The 18148-nt window shown below is 41.1% G+C and overlaps 1 protein-coding gene across 1 annotated transcript; it reads left to right on the top strand.

The window, feature by feature from the left end:
* Window positions 1-11571: 11571 nt before the first annotated feature.
* LOC132820281 (interleukin-8-like) lies at window positions 11572-14075 on the top strand. The gene is made up of 4 exons (XM_060832310.1): window positions 11572-11691; window positions 11957-12089; window positions 12302-12381; window positions 13140-14075. The coding sequence occupies exons 1-4, from the start codon at window positions 11631-11633 to the stop codon at window positions 13157-13159; spliced, it is 294 nt and encodes a 97-aa protein (XP_060688293.1). The 5' UTR covers window positions 11572-11630; the 3' UTR covers window positions 13160-14075.
* The last annotated feature ends 4073 nt before the right edge of the window (window positions 14076-18148 follow it).

Genomic DNA, 18148 nt, shown 5'->3' with positions numbered 1-18148 from the left:
TAATAACACTCCCAGTCCACACCAATGCTACAAGTGATATCATGCTTCTCACACTATGGAATCCCTCGTGCTGACTTTGCCACATAAATTAATGAACACAGTCCCAGATTCATGAACATGTGTAATGCATTCATACAAATCTTCCAATTTCAGTCGTGAGCCTGATAGTCTCTTACCTAGCCCATGCAGACCCTCTGATGTTCAGCATATCCCATGTAGTTGCAACAAATCATCCCATGCATTATCTAGCTGATGTTGCTGCATTGGTTGTAATGCACCAAGGCAGGAAGCCTCCCTGTGATGTGCTCGAAAATATAATTGACAAATGAGATCATGGAGCCCATGGCCTTGAAGGAGATCCCAGTATCAGTGTGAACCTGCTTCATGAGTTTGTTGATGTAGGTGGTGTAACCTTTGGACAGCACAGTGGCTCAGTGGTTAGCACTGCTAACTCACAGTGTCAAGGACCTGGGTTTAATTCTAGCCATGGATGACAGTCTGTGTAGAGTTTGTATTTTCTGCCCGCATCTGCATTTGTTTCCCACAGTCCAAAATGTGCAGGTTAGGTGGATTGGCCACGGTTAACCCAAGGTTATGGTGATGGGGTGGGATCTGGCTGGTCTGATTTCAGAGGGTTGGTACAGACAATATGGGCCAAATGGCCTTTTCCAACATTGAAGGGATTCGATTCTATTCCATGATCCAAAATTTCTCCTCTTTATACTCGATTAACTTTCGAAGGATGCAGGAGGATCTCATAGAAACATACAAAATATTGAATAGTCAGACAGTGTAGATGTTGGGAAATGTTTCCATTGGGAGGATAGACTAGGACCTGAGGGCACAGCCTTCGACTAAAGGGAAGACCTTTCAGAGATAAGGAGAAATATCATCAGCCAGAGAGTGGTTAATCTATGAAAATTCATTACCACAAAAGGCTGTGGAGGCTAGGTCATTGAGTATATTTAAGGTGGAGATAGATAACTTCTTGAGTATCAAGGATTACAGGGAGAAAGCAGGAGAATGGGGCTGGGAAACTTATCAGCCATGATTGAATGGCAGAACAATTCAATGGGCTGAATGGCCCAATTTCTGCTCCTATGCCATATGATCTTACGGACACCGAATGTGAGGACACCCTTCCCAAATGTAATTCAGGATTTTCAGCTCAGGTGTGTGCTTGCATCATCACATAATCCCAGGGAATAGTGCCAAGTGTAGATCATAACAACTACAAAATACTAGCTCATGAGGAAATAAAAGATTCCAGAGAGCTGGAGCTCATTCAAGTTTCACTTTATGTTTGTAGTGTAGTGCTGGGGCTGTAGCTGTGCTGACTCCTCCCCCTGGGGTTGTGCAGTGGTTGGTAATGTTACTGAGTCAGATTCCATTCAAACAGCAGCTGGCATTGGTGAACCATGTGATTTCCAGGAAATCAAATGATGTTATACTCCATGTAGCTGTTCAATGATTGGTTGTGTCTCCATGTAGCAAGAGGTGGATGAGGTGAAAGGGCCATTGCAGAGAGTCAGAAGAGATCACAGTGTTATGGGTGGTCTGACAGATACACAAATAATTTTTGATTGTTCCTCAGTTCCTAACAAATTCTGATGATTTGCCTTGACAGTGAGTTTGTTTGTGAGTTTTAAAAAGTTGTTAGCTCTGGTAACCACTCCATCCACAGGACACCCGGCTTCCTTGCTGCAACATAAAAGATGGTACACCACCAGAATAACATCAAACATCAAATGTACATGTTGATCCAGCCAGGTATATTTGAGTCATCTCTCCTGCTGTCTGTAAACAGATTGAAAAGGATATACAGTGATAGTGTCTCATGTCAAAGTCATATAGGATGTTGTGAGATATTGTATTCTAGGTCCTTTTACTAACCCCAATCGCAAACGCTTTGTATTTCCCACTCACAACTGCTTCATGTCGATTCATTCATAACCCCTTCACTAACCCACTCACAAGCAAATACTGCATTCCCATTTCATTCATTCATAACTCCCTACTATAATATGTTTTCATTCATTCATTCATAAAACCACGGTTCTGTAATATAGACCAAATTTAAAACAACCCCTTCTAATCAAGACAACCTTTTCAAAACCATTATGGCATTTTCACATCTTATCAGCCTTTGCTACATCTGAATAGGAGTAGCGTACAGAATAATATCATCCCAACCATCATCTCTCTGCAAAACATTATAATGTTAATCAGCCTTTACCAAAAATCTCCCAGACCTAAACACATTACAAAGTACCAGTTTCCCCAGTCAATGTGTACTTGTTAAAGACCTTTGATTTAGGCTGTTATCCCTTTAAGAAACTAACTGACAAAACAGCACTTCCATGAAATTGCATGAATGAATGAAACTCACACTGGCAAATAATGTACAGATCTCACAACCCTGCAGTGGTAATGCATTTAATATCCTTTATTCCTTTATTAAGTACAAGTACAATTTCTAACTTGTTTAGAGCATGCAGGCCTAGTATTCTTTACTAACATTTACTAACTTAAAAGACAAAAAGACGAACACCTCCTAATTACACAAGCAGAGCAGGCACACACTCTTAATCCCATCAGTAATAGCAGCCAACACTTAGTGCATGTTTTAACCCATCTCCTGTCTCTCTGGATAGAAGCCCATTCTTCTAACATAGATAAAACAATGTAACACCATAGTAATGGAATTTTAAGATATGTAACTACTACGTATAAAGGGTTGATTGTTAGATCTGTACTTTTCGAGTGTGTCGCACCTCTAAGTTGTGCTACATGCTGAATAAAGGAGGTTATTTTCACCACGCACTGATTTCAGTTGTTATTTGAACATGACCCCACATTGTCATTTTGCCTGTTACAAAGTTAAAAATGCAATGATACTCTTCCAAATAGATGAAGACTTCATGAATTGATTTGCACTTTTCAGAAATTATGGTTCAGGAAGAGAGATTTTGAACAGGAACACGTATTTCATTCGGTTAGTTACCATATTTAACTCTAGAGCAATCAACATCCTAATACTGAACATCAAACCCTACATTCAGGTCAGTCCTGTCTCCTTTCACTTATCGTGTGAAAATCAAACTCTTTCTTCCCATTCCGATGAAATCAGCTCTCAGAGAAACAAGTTTGGTCTGGGGGTAGATTGTGGGTGGAAGGAAAGTCTCTGTGGACTTCAGAGCTATGTCAGTTATTATCATATCTGTACATTTTTGTACATTCAGTGTCTCTTCCTGCCCTAAGCCTTTTGGTGTTGTGTAAGGACTGGTCAGGAGGATTAAGAATGGATGTGGGATTTAGAAGTCAGCAACAGGAAAAATCACCAGCCAAGAATTCATTCTGTGTTAAAGGTCAGGGGCAGTGGTGGTTCAGAGCATGTGGTTGTGCTTTACAGAAATTTTAATTCTATATATATATATTCATTTGAAGTTTCCATTCAGAGGACATGATACTGTAAGCAGAAGAAACAACAGAAAATGTGGAGTTATTGTTTAAGAAAGGATCTGTATAGTTTGCTTATGCATTTGCAACTGCTACCTGTCTCTGGTTGTTCTCTGAAAACCTACGCCCACCAAGAACCTCACACTAAGAAGAGACACTGCCGAGGTGATTGTTTTTAATTTATGTAGGGGGTTTGGGCTTTACTATTTGAGCAAACATTTATTACCAGTTCCTAACACCCTGGGAAATGTAAGTGAACTCCTTGACCTGCTGCTGTCAGTTTGGTGTAGTGATTTGTGTTGGAACGGAGATCCAGGACATTGACAAAGTGAATGGAAAGATGGAAGTAAAATACTCCAGATATTGTAGATCTGGAATAAAATCAGGAAGTTCTGCAGCACAATCGAAGGTCTAGCAACATCTGTGTTGAGAGAACATGAGTTAACCTTTTGAGCCTAATAATACTCTGCTTTGGAACTGAAACAGCTGAGTTGCTCCAACATTTTCTGATGTAAATTCCAAGTCAGGATGGGGAGTGTGTTAGTGTTGATTTTGTAAAAGTTGCTGATGATCTACAAGGCACAAGACAGGAGTGTGGTAGGATACTCTCCAGTTGCCTCAGGGGTGCAGCTCGAACAGCACTTGAGAAACTTTTCACATTCCAGGACAAAGCAGGTCACTTGGTTGGAACCACATTTGGAAACATCCATTCCCTCCATCACTGATGCTCAGTGGCAACAGCAGAGGCCATCTACAAGATGTACTACAGAAATTCACCCATAATCCTTGGAGAACACCTTCCAAACTGATGACCACTTCAACCTAGAAGGACAGGGATTATTTCTCCTATAGAATCATAGGAGGAATTGTGCAAGGTGCTGTCACATAATCTGCAAGTTCCACGCCAACACACTCCCCCATAAAAGCTTGCAGGTCAGGTGAATTGGCCATTATAAATTGACCATAGTGTTCGGTGCATTAGTCAGAGGGAAATGTGTCTGGGTGGGTTACTCCTTGGAGGGTGGATGTGGACTTGTTGGATCGAAGGGCCTGTTTCCACACTGGAGGGAATCTAATCTAATCTAATCAGAGCCACATTACATTGTTTGCAGACAGCAGGAGGGATGATCCTCATCTGTTCAGCAGGTTCAACAGGTAATTGGATGTTGAATGTTATTCTGCGGCATAAAATCCTTCATACAGGTGCTAGAGTGTAGATGTTGTGGGGAGGGTTGTGATCACAGTCCATATGTAGCACATGTGGTCTGTTTGCTTCAAAACATCCTCATGTTGTAGTAAGGATGGTGGATGGAGAGGTTATCAGGCTTGACAGCTTTCTTAATCTCACAATCAAACACACTGTCAAGACCACCCACAATGCTGTGGTCTCTTCTGACTGTCTGCAAGGGCCCGTTCACCTCATACACCCATTATTACATGAGAACAAAACCAATCATTGAAACAGCCGCATAGAATACAAAGTATTCTTGGAAGTCACGTGGTTCATCAACACGAGCTGCTTTTTGAATGAAATCTGACCCTGAAATATTACTAACCACTGTACAAACCCAGGGGGAGGAGTTCGTACAGCGACAGGCCCAACACTCGGTTACAAGCATAAAGTGAAACTTGAATCAGCTCCAGACAATCTGGAAGCTGATTATTAGAGTGCACGACTGTTTTGAAACAAACACACTCCATGAGCTAATTATGGACTATGATTGTGATATTCAGCACAAGAACCACACTCTAGCACTCTCCAATCTCACTGCTGACTATTCCCAAATGTCCAAAACTCCTCATTCCCAGGGTCCTGGGTTTTAGCATTGTGCTGTCACATCATCTATCAACTTCCATCAGGGTCCTGATGCTCACTCCTACTCCATTCTGACCCTCTAACATTCACCCTATCCCGTACACTGACACTCATACCTGCTAGAGGTACCTACTGCTGAATGCTGTCAGAATCGGGACCATTTCTGATTCTGGATTGCCTACCAATTACTCCAGACATTTGTACTCTCTCCAGGTCTGCCATTGACTGTGTTTTGGGCTGCACTATAACCTCAACACATGGCGCTTGTAAAACTGTGATACACCTGACACAGTTGTATTTCCCTCTCTGCTGAAACTGTTCCCAGACACTGGAACCACCTGCTAAACCAGTGCCCTCATTGTACAATCCCACTGATACCCACTCTCGGGGAACCCCTCACCAATACTTTCCAATTCAGGGTTTATACTTTCCCTTGTTAACCCATGAAACAGCATGAGAGACTGACTACTGACGGATGGAAACCTTTGCAGATATCATTCCTTTTGAAGCAACAGAAGTTCACCACAGTCACTGTTCACATCCTCATCTGATTTCATTCAAACAGCAGCTGGTTGCCGGTGAACCCGTATGTATTCCAGGGAATCTGGTTATTTTGGGTAGAGGTCTCTTTGTGTGATTATACACACAAAATCTCGATCTGCTCCATATTCTGATTCCATGGCTAAGTTCATTCCTGAACAATCCTTGGTCATCTGACATTGGTAAATTAGAGTCATAGAGTTATAGAGATGTACAGCACGGAAACAGACCCTTCGTTCCAACCCGTCCATGCTGACCAGATATCCCAACCCAATCTAGTCCCACCTGCCAGCACCTGGCCCACATCCTTTCAAACCCTTCCTATTCATATACTCATCCAAATGCCTCTTAAATGTTGCAATTGTACCAGCCTGCACCACATCCTCTGGCAGCTCATTCCATACATGTACCACCCTCTGCATAAAAAGGTTGACCCTTAGGTCTTTATATCTTCCACCTCTCACCCTAAACCTATGCCCTCTAGTTCTGGACACCTCGACCCCAGGGAAAAGACTTTGCCTATTTATCCTATCTATGCTCCTCATAATTTTGTAAACCTTTATAAGGTCACCCCTCAGCCTCTGATGCTCCAGGGAAAACAGCCCCAGCCTGTTCAGCCTCTCCCTGTAGCTCAGATCCCCCAACCCCTGAACCCTTTCAAGTTTCACAACATCTTTCCGATAGGAAGGAGACCAGACTTGCACGCAATATTCCAACAATGGCCTAACCAATTTCCTGTACAGCTGCAACATGACCTCCCAACTCCTGTACTCAATACTCAGACCAATAAAGGAAAGCATACCAAACGCCGTCTTCACTATCCTATCTACCTGTGACTCCACTTTCAAGGAGCTATGAACCTGCACTCCAAGGTCTCTTTGTTCAGCAACACTCTCTAGGACCTTACCAGTAAGTGTATAAGTCCTGTTAAGATTTGCTTTCCCAAAATGCAGCACCTCACATTTATCGGAGTTAAACTCCATCTGGCACTTCTCAGCCCATTGGCCCATCAGGTCCAGATCCTGTTGCAATCTGAGGTAACCCTCTTCTCTGTCTACTACCTCCAATTTTGGTGTTATCTGCAAACTTACTAACTGTACCTCTTATGCTCGCATCCAAATCATTTATGTAAATGACAAAAAGCAGAGGGCCCAGCACCGATCCTTGTGGCACTCCACTGGACACAGTCCTCTAGTCTGAAAAACAACCTTCCACCACCACCCTCTGTCTCCTACCTTTGACCCAGTTCTGTATCCAAATGGCTAGTTCTCCCTGTATTCCATGAGATCTAACCTTGCTAATTAGACTCCCATGGGAAACCTTGTCGAACGCCTTATTGAAATCCATATATATCACATCTACTGCTCTGCCCTCATCAATCTTCTTTGTTACTTCTTCAAAGAACTCAATCAGGTTTGTGAGACATGATTTCCCACGCACAAAGCCATGTTGACTATCCCTAATCAGTCCTTGCATTTCCAAATACACATACATCCTGTCCCTCAGGATTCCCTCCAACAGCTTGCCCACCACCGAGGTCAGGCTCACCGGTCTATAGTTCCCTGTCTTGTCTTTACCGCCCTTCTTAAACAGTGGCACCACGTTTGCCAACTTCCCGTCTTCCGGCACCTCACCTGTGACTATCAATGATAGCAAGAGGCCCAGCAATCACTTCTCTAGCTTCCCACAGAGTTCTCGGGTACAGCTGATCAGGTTGTGGGGATTTATCCACGTTTAACGATTTCAAGACATCCAGCACTTCCTCCTCTGCAATCTGGACATTTTGCATGATGTCACCATCTATTTTCCTACAGTCTATATCTTCCATATCCTTTTCCACAGTAAATACTGATGCAAAATATTCATTTAGTATCTCCTTCATTTTCTGTGGATCCACACAAAGGCCACCTTGCTGATCTTTGAGGGGCCCTATTCTCTCCCTAGTTACCAGTTGGTCCTGAATATATTTGTAAAAACCCTTTGGATTCTCCTTAATTCTATTTGCCAAAGCTATCTCATGTCCCCATTTTGCCCTCCTGATTTCCCTCTTATGTATATTCCTACTTCCTTTATACTCTTCTAAGGATTCACTCGATAATAGCAGAGAATGGTTTCGATCCATTGACGTCTGGTCGATGGGCCCAGCACACACTCACTGCGCCATTCAATTAGAATGTTTCATTTTTCCTGAGGTAACTTTGCAAACTTTGAAAATGATTTTGCAGATGGAAGTCTTTACTTTAACATCCACTGCATTTCCGATTGATACTCGAGAAAAAAATAATGGCTGAAGTGGTGATGCAATGTGCCGGGGCTCAGGTTCTGAGATCATTGGGATCTGTTCTGAAGTAGAAAAGGGATTGGTTGCACCTGAACTGGAAAGGGGCCTACGTCCTGTCGGGGAGATTTGCGAGTTTATTCTAGGACCCTGCTGTAAGTATTAGCAGACGGTGTATGGGAGTTGGGAAGGAATTTCTGAGCAGGAGTGAAAATAGAAAAGCAGATGGGGATGATTCTGAACCATAAGAGTAAGATAATTGAAAAAAATGGAAAAGAGCAAATCAGAGAACGAGGTAACTCTGAAGAATTATACTACATTTATTTCAAGAGTCTAGATTAGAGTGCTGTTGGAAAAGTACAGCAGATCAGGCAGCATCTGAGGATCAGGAAAATCGAAAATCCTGATGAAGGGCTTTTGCCCGAATTGGCGATTTTCCTGCTCCTCAGATACTGCCTGACCTGCTGTGCTTTTCCAGCACTACTCTAATCTATACTCTGGTTTCCAGTATTTGCAGTCCTCACTTTTGCCTACATTTATTTCAAAACAAGAGGTCTTACAAGTAAGGCTGATGAACTCAGGACATCTTTTGTAACATGGCACTGGGACGTCATAGCTATTACCAAAACTTGGTTGAGGGAAGCACAGGACTGGCAGCTCAATATTCTGGGTTTTAGATACTATATGAAGGATAGAAAGAGAGGCAAGACAGGAGAGGGAGAAATGTTTTTGATGAAGGAAAACATTACTACTGTAATTAGAGAGAACATTTCTGGAGGATATTCCGGTGAAAATATACGGGCTGAAATCAGAAATATGTAACTGATGATCATCTGATGGGATGTACCATAAGTCCCTAATATTCAGAGGGAAATTGAGGAGCAAATGCATAGAAAGATACCAGGTAAATGTAAGAATAGTAGGAATATAATAGTTGGGGATTTTAAGTTTCTAAACATTGACTGGGACTGCCATAGTGTTAAAGGTTTGGGTGGTAAGGAATTAGTTCAGTGTGTTCAAGAAAATTTGTGTAATAGGTAGACAGGATGGTTAGAAAGGTACTTAGCACACTGACATTCATAGCTCATACCTTTGAGTGTAGGTGTTGGGACATCATGTTAAGGTTGTACAGGATGTTGGTGAGATGTCTTCTGGAGTACTGTGTGCAGGTCTGGTCGCCCAGTTATAGGAAGGATATTATTAAATTGGAAAGGGTTCAGAAAAGATATAACGGGATGTTGCCGTGAATGGACGATTTGATTTATAAAACTAGGCTGGATAGGCTGGGACATTTTTCACTGAAATGAAGCAGGTTGAGGGGTAACTTCATAGAAGTTTACAAAAATATGATAGGCATCGATAACATGAATAGCAAAGATCTTTTCCTTAAGGTAGGGGAGTTCAAAACAAGGGGGCATGTTTTTAAGGTGAGAGGAAAAAGATGTAAAAAGGACATGAGGGGCAGCCTTCTTTTTTAAAAAGACCATGTTTAGTGTGTGGAATGAACTGCCAGAGGAAGGAATGGATTCACGTGTAGCTACAATGAAAAAAAGACATTTGGATAAGTACATGAAGGAGAAAGGTTTGGAGGGATATGGGCAAAACACAGGCCGGTGGGAGTAATTTAGTTTGGGAACATGTTCTGCATGGATGTGCTGAACTGAAGGGTCTGTTTCCATGCCGTATGGCCTCTTTCACAAACAACCAAAATAAAATCTGACAGTGAATGATTTAAACATCTTCACTGGAACAAACGTTTTGAAGATATTTCTTTTCCAGAGCTAATGTTACAGTACGCTCAATCTAACCCAATCCAAACTGACATTGACACCATTTCTCCTCTTTCCAAACCTGAACATTCAGGTCAATGAGACACATCATCTAATGAAACCAATGAAAGACAGCAATATTTTAAGATGCTGTTCCATTGATTTGTCTGTGTTTACTGTTATGTTAGGCCATAAATTCATAAGACATAGGAGCAGAAGTGAGGCCATTCAGCCCATTGAGTCAACCTCACCATTAAATCTTGGCTGATAAGTTTCTCAACCCTATTCGCCCGCCTCCTCCCTGTAGCCTTTTATCCCCTTGACAATCAAGAACTTATCTATGTCAGTCTTAAATATACTCGATGATCTGTTCTCCACAGCCTTCTGTAGCAATGATTTCCATCGATTCACCACTCTCTGGCTGAAGCGATTTCTCCTTATATCTGTTATAAAAGGTCTCCCCTTTACTCTAAAGCTGTGCTCTGAGGTCCTAGTTTCTCCTGCCAATGGAAACAGCTTCCCAACATCCACTCTGTGCAGGCCATTCAGGATTCTGTCAGTTTCAATTCGATCCCACCTCATCCTTTTAAACTCCACCAAGTTCAGTCGCAGAATTCTCAAACGTTCCTTATATGTTAAGCTTTTCATTCCTTGTACCATTCTCCTGAACATCCTTTGAACACACTCCAGGGCTCGTGCATTCTGCCTGAGATAAGGGCCCCAAAACTGTGCACAATACACCAAAGTTTACCTTGAGACAATCCTGGATTCTCAAGTCTCTTTGCACTTCAGGTTTCTGAATTTTCTTCCCATTTACAAAATAGAGCACGCCTCTATTCTACCCACCAAAGTGCATGACATCACACTTACCCACATTGTGCTGAATCTGCCACTTCTTTGCCCTCTCTGCTAACCTGTCCAAATCCTTCTGCAGCTTCCCCTCGTCCTCAATGCTACCTGGCCCTCTAGCTATCTCTGTATCCTCTGCAAACTTACCCAGAATGCCCTCAGTTCCTTCATTGAGATTGTTAATGTATAAAGTGGAAATGTTGACAAAGAGGTCCCCAGTGACTGTGGTGTAAAATCTACAGTAGGATTATTCTGCAGAACATCAGATGTTAATTGCTTTGGGAAATCAATAAAAGCCTAAAACAGATGTAGTTGGATTTTAGCAATTTTTTATTGACATTGAAAGCTAACTAATAATCAAAGGAAGGTATTATGACCACCACAAAAGGATTTGATTCTATGGAAACTTACAAAATACTTCTAATGATTGGGATAGAAATTCAACTTGAATGTGTTTGTAAATTTGATAAATATGTTAATCACTCAGTAGTAGATGTGGCAGCTATATTGCTTTTACAAACAAACTCTTCGGATGGCAAATTCGACTTTGTGCCTGACCACACCTCTTTTTGCATTTTGGCAAAAGTGGCCATTTCTGAAAGCTGTGATTAACATTTTAAAATCTAGATTTAACTAATTCAGTTCATCTAGTCTGCTTGTTGCTGCTGTGAATTATCTAACATAGTGACTCTCATTAAGATTGCAAAATGAACAAAATCTGACTCAGGAGCAGGGAAATTCCCTACCACAGAATTATGCCAGCTTTCATTTTTCAAGATTACGAAATACAAAAGTTAATGTTCTCCATAAATAGGAGCTGATTGGACCTGTCCTAAGCAGAACTTCATTCAACAGAGAGAGTGACACTGAAGTAGACAGAAGATCTTCAGCAGAAATCTATTCAACAACAAAGTCAAAAATGAACAGAGCAGCAGCTGTACTGACTGCCATCCTGCTCCTGTGTGCTATTGCTGCTCAAGGTGGGTCAGTTTTTCTATCTTGTGTTTTAGTTTTTCTTTGCAATACAATGTGGTTGAAAAAAGTCTATCTGCTGATGTATTGAGCAGCCATACAAGTTTGTGTGGTAGTTGGATGTTCATTAACGAATTAAACAGTCACTGATGGTACAAGCTATTGATAATATGATGTTTATTTTAATACTGAATTTAATGTTTAAATAAAATGTTAACATTCTGCTAATGACAATCACACTCAGAATTTCAGTTCAATTTATTTCATTCACAGGCATTCCAATCCCGGGTACTCAAGGTCGGTGTCTGTGCCCTGAGAATCCCAGCTCCAATTTTATTAATCCGAAAACCATTCAGAGTTTGCAATACATTCCCAAAGGGTCACACTGTGAGAGACAAGAGATAATGTGAGTAATTGGGTCAAAGCATCATCTTTAATCTTCCTCGTACTCTCCATTCCATTTAAACGGAGTAATATGTTTGTAAACATATTGGGTCACTCACAGTTTCTTTACGTAGCAGATCTGAAGGATTGTGTTTGTGTCACTGATTCTCACCTTACATGGGAGATGTCCAGTTTCTGTGAATTAAAGTTTGAAGATTTTCCTTCTCTTTACAGCATTACCATGGAAACTGGGAAGATTGTTTGTGTGAGCCCCAATGCCAAGTGGGTGAAGATTATCTTTAAATCCAGGCAAGGTTGGTGCTTGTAAACATACATATGGTATCTGTGAATACATGTGTTTGAGTGAACTGCAGTTCTCATGTTGACCCTCAGTTCCTTGGCCAAGGCTTTAACACCAGTCTGCTGCCCAATCGTGCAGGATCTTGGTGCATTCTGTTACTCTGTCCCTAAATCTGGTATTGACATGTGAGCTGTGATAGTGAATGGTAGCAAGCTATTCAACTACAGTGGCATCAGGACTGAATCCTATGCTGTTCTCACCATCACCCATGCCTGGTAAATCCAGGAGCAGATGGGATGTCCCTGGTTAGTAATCAGGGGCAGGAATGCTGGGTAATACCATGCTCCAGCTCCCATGATTGTCGTACCGTCAGCAGCCAGTTGAGGTCAGACAATTCAATATAACGCAGTGATCAAAACAGGGACTTCAACTCCTTTTCATGTTTCCTTCCTTCACAGTCAGCTCCATGATATTCTGCTCTGCATTGTAAAGGCTCCAGGACATAATTCTTAAACCTTTTGTTATCTGTTCTATTTTAATATTTAAAGTGATATTTGAAAAATATAAACATTTTGCCACATCTTCCTAGGATCCGGTATGTAATAACATCATATTGTAAAATCAATGAATCATTAACAAAATCACACCTATTTGTTTAACAGCCCAGTTGATAATGCCCCATAATTATACTTGATGAAGACATTGTCCTCACAATCAAAAGAAATATCTTCAGTTGTGGGAAAAATAATGTTTTATTTAATTGTTTTCCAGGTTCCATAACTAAGAATTGAAGCTGCGATGGAACTCACTTGATTGCCCCCCCCCCCCCACGGAAGTTGCTGTACAGTGAACACTGAAGTGAAGAAGCTCTGTGCAGGGCACTCACTTTCTGATATCACTGTTCGATATGTTGTTCGAGCAGTTCCCCTGGATCGATCCTCTGAAACATACTTCATTGTTTAACCTACTTCCACTGTAACTGTCTACACAGAGCCTAAGAAATCCGGCTGCTGTTGTGAAATGTTGTGCTGTGCTGTGCTGGGGCAAGTGAAGGAGCAAGAACTGTGTTTTGAGGAGTTGTAAGTGGGAAAATACAGAACAGCGAACAAATCGCTGCAGGGATTGTGACTGGAAACTGTTTAACATTGTGTTGATTCTGGAGGCCAAAAAGTGCCCTCTCACAAAGTTGTTATAATATTTCTTGAGCAAATGCTACACTCTATTGGAACAATCTAGGAGAATATGGGGATAATGTGGCAGGGAGGGAGGGAAGCTGGCGGTGGGCAATGCAGAAATACTATCATGTGACATTGTTTAAACTAAATTACAATCCAAATTTAATCTCATCTTTCTATTGCTGTTGATGGCCGGTGTATCCGACGTGATGTATTGAAGGCATGCTATAGGTAAAAGCTTTGAATTGTTGACTAAACATACTTTAGTTCCAGTGTGAACTAAGGTCAAACTTCAAGTTCAATTAATTGACATTAACAATGCCACGATGTTACTGCAGTGTTTATGAATCACTAACATTGTAAGTGAACCCTGGGACTTTGCTGATATAATATCAGAATCTTTCCAAAGTTGATGTCTGTGGAGAGAATGTCTCTGTAGAAATGATGTTTGTGTGAAGTACTTACATTTTTGGAGATTATGGTGCTTATCATGTAATATTAACAGGAAGGAAAGTTGTGTTATGAATGTGATTCTTACTCAGAAAAATTACAAATTTCATATGAATTGTGCGTTTATAAATTGTTTGATATTTTTGTACCTTTACCTTTAAGTGTATTTCAGTGGCAAAAATAAACAAGATTTCATGAAGAATGCCTTGTCATTATTTCACAATCTTCAGCTAAACAACTGTGCATTCCTTGAGTCAAAATATTTTGTGGTCTGACTGAAAATATCACTGCTGCAGTCTCCCCTTGACAGCGTGAAAGCAGGCAGATTACCATTCAGCCAAATCTCAATGTGTTTGATCATGGGTAGTCACTGACTTACTCCCCTAGACCGGCACTGCTGTGACTGAATGAACAGGCTGTTACAGTGGAACTTTATAGTGGGAACGTTGGGGGCATGTTCCTTCAATTCAAACTCACTCCAAATAACTGTGCAGGGTTTAGCCTACATTTAATGTGAATTTATGATAATAACAAGTCTGCCTGAGCCAAACAACAATCAGATCACTGCAGGAGTCAACGGGATGACTGGTGGGGATATAGGGAGCACCTTAATCATCTTAAGGAGGAACGAATCTTCTGGCAAGTACATGGAGAATTCTTCAGATTGCCGTGTCTCTTCACCCACAATCCTCAATCCCATGGAGACCATGAATGTCACTCACATTTCTCACTCACTCACATTCATAGCATCTCCTCTCTAGTATTTCCTGTAGCACATCACTAACTTTCACTCGTGTCTGGTCAGATTAGACCTGGGTCACATGTCATATCTGTGGGGGAAGACATTCTATCTAATTAATGATATTTGATACGCAATAATTGGATATTAATCTTCTCCCTAATAAATATCATAAGAATCACTGAACTGAAGATGTTACAGGTTAATATATCTGTTTGCAACTATGCACGATTGTTACAATGCAGAAAGAAGCCACTCAGCTCTCCAAATGAGCATCTCACTTCGCACCAGTCTCCTGATCTCTCTACTCAACTCTTTTGAAAGGAAAAGCTCCTGGAAATCTGAAATGATAACAGAAAATGTTGGGGAAACCTCAAACCAACAACCTCAGCTGGAAAACAGCAGCAGTCGGTAAATCAGTGAATCTTTACTGACTTCCCTTCAGTTTAATCTACATCATACTTGGCCAGGTTCAACCTCGAGTACTCTGTAATGAATATTTTGTGACTGATTATGTATGCGTGTGTTAATAGGGAATAGGATATACTTGTACATTTTTGACACTTACAAATTATTTTTACCTTTTAGCAAATGTTACTTGTTGAATTCACAAATTTCTAACTGGCTTAATGTCACACAGTGAAGTACCTTTTGAATTGGCAGTCCATGTATTTTTCAAAATTCGAAACCTGCTTTGGTGTAAAACGTTGTGGGAAAAGAGGATAATCATTTGCTCAATTAAAAACTTGAGGTCAGTTATAAATACAGTGGAGCAATTATATCTTTAGATACTTAGAAGCAATAGTTTCTCATCTTTAAGACTTTTCAGAGTCTGCAACAATATATAAATCAACATGAAAGATTGAGTGTTCCAAGTGAACACTGTCAGACCGGTCAGGGCTGAGTGTGCCTTGACATGAGAATGTGGGGCAGATTTGGCCTTTGGGCAGCGACACAAACAAGCCTGATCATACATTCAGCTGGTGAGCTGGGCAAGGGGACTACGCTGCTAATCCAAGGCAGTTTACTAGATCGAAGCCTGGAAACCCAGGCAGATCAATCATGGAGCCTGAGTGGTTTTGATCACAAAGCGAGAGGGATCCCCTTGTGACAGCAGCACAGATGGTCTTCACACGGTGAGACAAACACATTTCTGTCTATTTTTCAAAATCAGCTGAGAGCTGTTTACAGTCAGTCACCAGTAGTCATTGGGAAGAGAGCCACATCATAAACTAGATGCAAGTCATCAAACAGCCAAACTAATTGATAGCAATAAATTGAAAGCAAGGCATCACAATAAAGAGATGGTCTCCTTTCCAACCTGTTCCAAACTGAACTTCACCTGAGAACTATCCTTTGAGAAACTGCATCATCAGCAACCAACATTAAAGCCTAGAATGATCCTTTTACTTTTCAGAATGCTTTATTTAACTGTCAGAAGTTAAACACATTCAAATCCAGGAGCTTGATTACATGGGAGTCAAAGGAGTGTAAATTAGAGACTGAGTTAATTTTAATTGTTTCCTGATCTGTACCTATGTGTGCAGTACATTTTTATTCACCCTGTCATTGCTGAGAGTGTGTGTGTCGGGGGGTGGAGGTGGGTGGGTGGGTGTGTTGGGATGGAGTGGGGTTGTAGGGTGTGGGGGGCTCGCTGGCGGTGTGCATGGGTTGTACCTGTGTGTGAGCACGTGTGTATTGTAGGGCATGTATATGTGGGAGCATGTGTGTTTGTTGTGAGGCGAGTGTGTTGTGGGGCAAGGTGGAGATAGATAACATCTTGAGTATCAAGGATTACAGGGAGAAAGCAGGAGAATGGGGCTGGGAAACTTATCAGCCATGATTGAATGGCAGAACAATTCAATGGGCTGAATGGCCCAATTTCTGCTCCTATGCCTTATGATCTTATGGACACAGAATGTGAGGACACCCTTCCCAAATGTAATTCATGATTTTCAGCTCAGGTGTGTGCTTGCATCATCACATAATCCCAGGGATCAGTGCCAAGTGTAGATCATGACAACTACAAAATGCTAGCTCATGAGGAAATAAAAGATTCCAGAGAGCTGGAGCTCATTCAAGTTTCACTTTATGTTTGTAACGTAGTGTTGTAGCTGTGCTGACTCCTCCCCCTGGGGTTGTGCAGTGGTTGGTAATGTTACTGAGTCAGATTCCATTCAGACAGCAGCTGGAATTGGTGAACCATGTGATTTCCAGGAAATCAAATGATGTTATACTCCATGTAGCTGTTCAATGATTGGTTGTGTCTCCATGTAGCAAGAGGTGGACGAGGTGAAAGGGCTGTTGCAGACAGTCAGAAGAGATCACAGTGTTATGGGTGGTCTGACAGAGACACAAATAATTTTTGACTGCTCCTCAGTTCCTAACAAATTCTGATGATTTGCCTTGACAGTGAGTTTGGTTGTGAGATTATAAAGTTGTTAGCTCTGGTAACCACTCCATCCACAGGACACCCGGCTTCCTTGCTGCAACATAAAAGATGGTACACCACCAGAATAGCATCAAACATCAAATGTACATGTTGATCCAGCCAGGTATATTTGAGTCACCTCTCCTGCTCCCTGTAAACAGATTGAAAAGGATATACAGTGATAGTGTCTCATGTCAAAGGCATATAGGATGTTGTGAGATATTGTATTCTAGGTCCTTTTACTAACCCCAATCGCAAACGCTTTGTATTTCCCACTCACAAGTGCTTCATGTCTATTCATTCATAACCCCTTCACTAACCCACTCACAAGCAAATACTGCATTCCCATTTCATTCATTCATAACTCCCTACTATAATATGTTTTCATTCATTCATTCATAAAACCACGGTTCTGTAATATAGACCAAATTTAAAACAACCCCTTCTAATCAAGACAACCTTTTCAAAACCATTATGGCATTTTCACATCTTATCAGTCCTTGCTACATCTGAATAAGAGTAGCGTACAGAATAATATCATCCCAACCATCATGTCTCTGCAAAACATTATAATGTTAATCAGCCTTTACCAAAAATCTCCTAGACCTAAACACATTACAAAGTACCAGTTTCCCCAGTTAATGTGTACTTGTTAAAGACTGTTATCCCTTTAAGAAACTAACTGACAAAACAGCACTTCCATGAAATTGCATGAATGAATGAAACTCACACTGGCAAATAATGTACAGATCTCACAACCCAGCAGTGGTAATGCGTTTAATATCCTTTATTCCTTTATTAAGTACAAGTACAATTTCTAACTTGTTTAGAGCATGCAGGCCTAGTATTCTTTACTAACATTTACTAACTTAAAAGACAAAAAGACGAACACCTCCTAATTACACAAGCAGAGCAGGCACACACTCTTAATCCCATCAGTAATAGCAGCCAACACTTAGCGCGTGTTTTAACCCATCTCCTGTCT

The sequence above is a fragment of the Hemiscyllium ocellatum genome, chromosome 1 (genome assembly GCF_020745735.1).
Source record: "Hemiscyllium ocellatum isolate sHemOce1 chromosome 1, sHemOce1.pat.X.cur, whole genome shotgun sequence".
In the NCBI taxonomy this organism is placed as follows: Eukaryota; Metazoa; Chordata; class Chondrichthyes; order Orectolobiformes; family Hemiscylliidae; genus Hemiscyllium; species Hemiscyllium ocellatum.
This window is presented reverse-complemented; position numbering and strand designations above follow the sequence as displayed.

What these genes read in the sequence shown, in the direction of transcription:
- LOC132820281 (XM_060832310.1), top strand. Translation starts at nt 11,631, where the DNA reads ATGAACAGAGCAGCAGCTGTACTGACTGCCATCCTGCTCCTGTGTGCT. An exon ending in GTGTGCTATTGCTGCTCAAG is followed by an intron (nt 11,692 to 11,956) that starts GTGGGTCAGTTT and finishes TTTCATTCACAG; the next exon opens with GCATTCCAATCCCGGGTACT. An exon ending in TATCTTTAAATCCAGGCAAG is followed by an intron (nt 12,382 to 13,139) that starts GTTGGTGCTTGT and finishes ATTGTTTTCCAG; the next exon opens with GTTCCATAACTAAGAATTGA.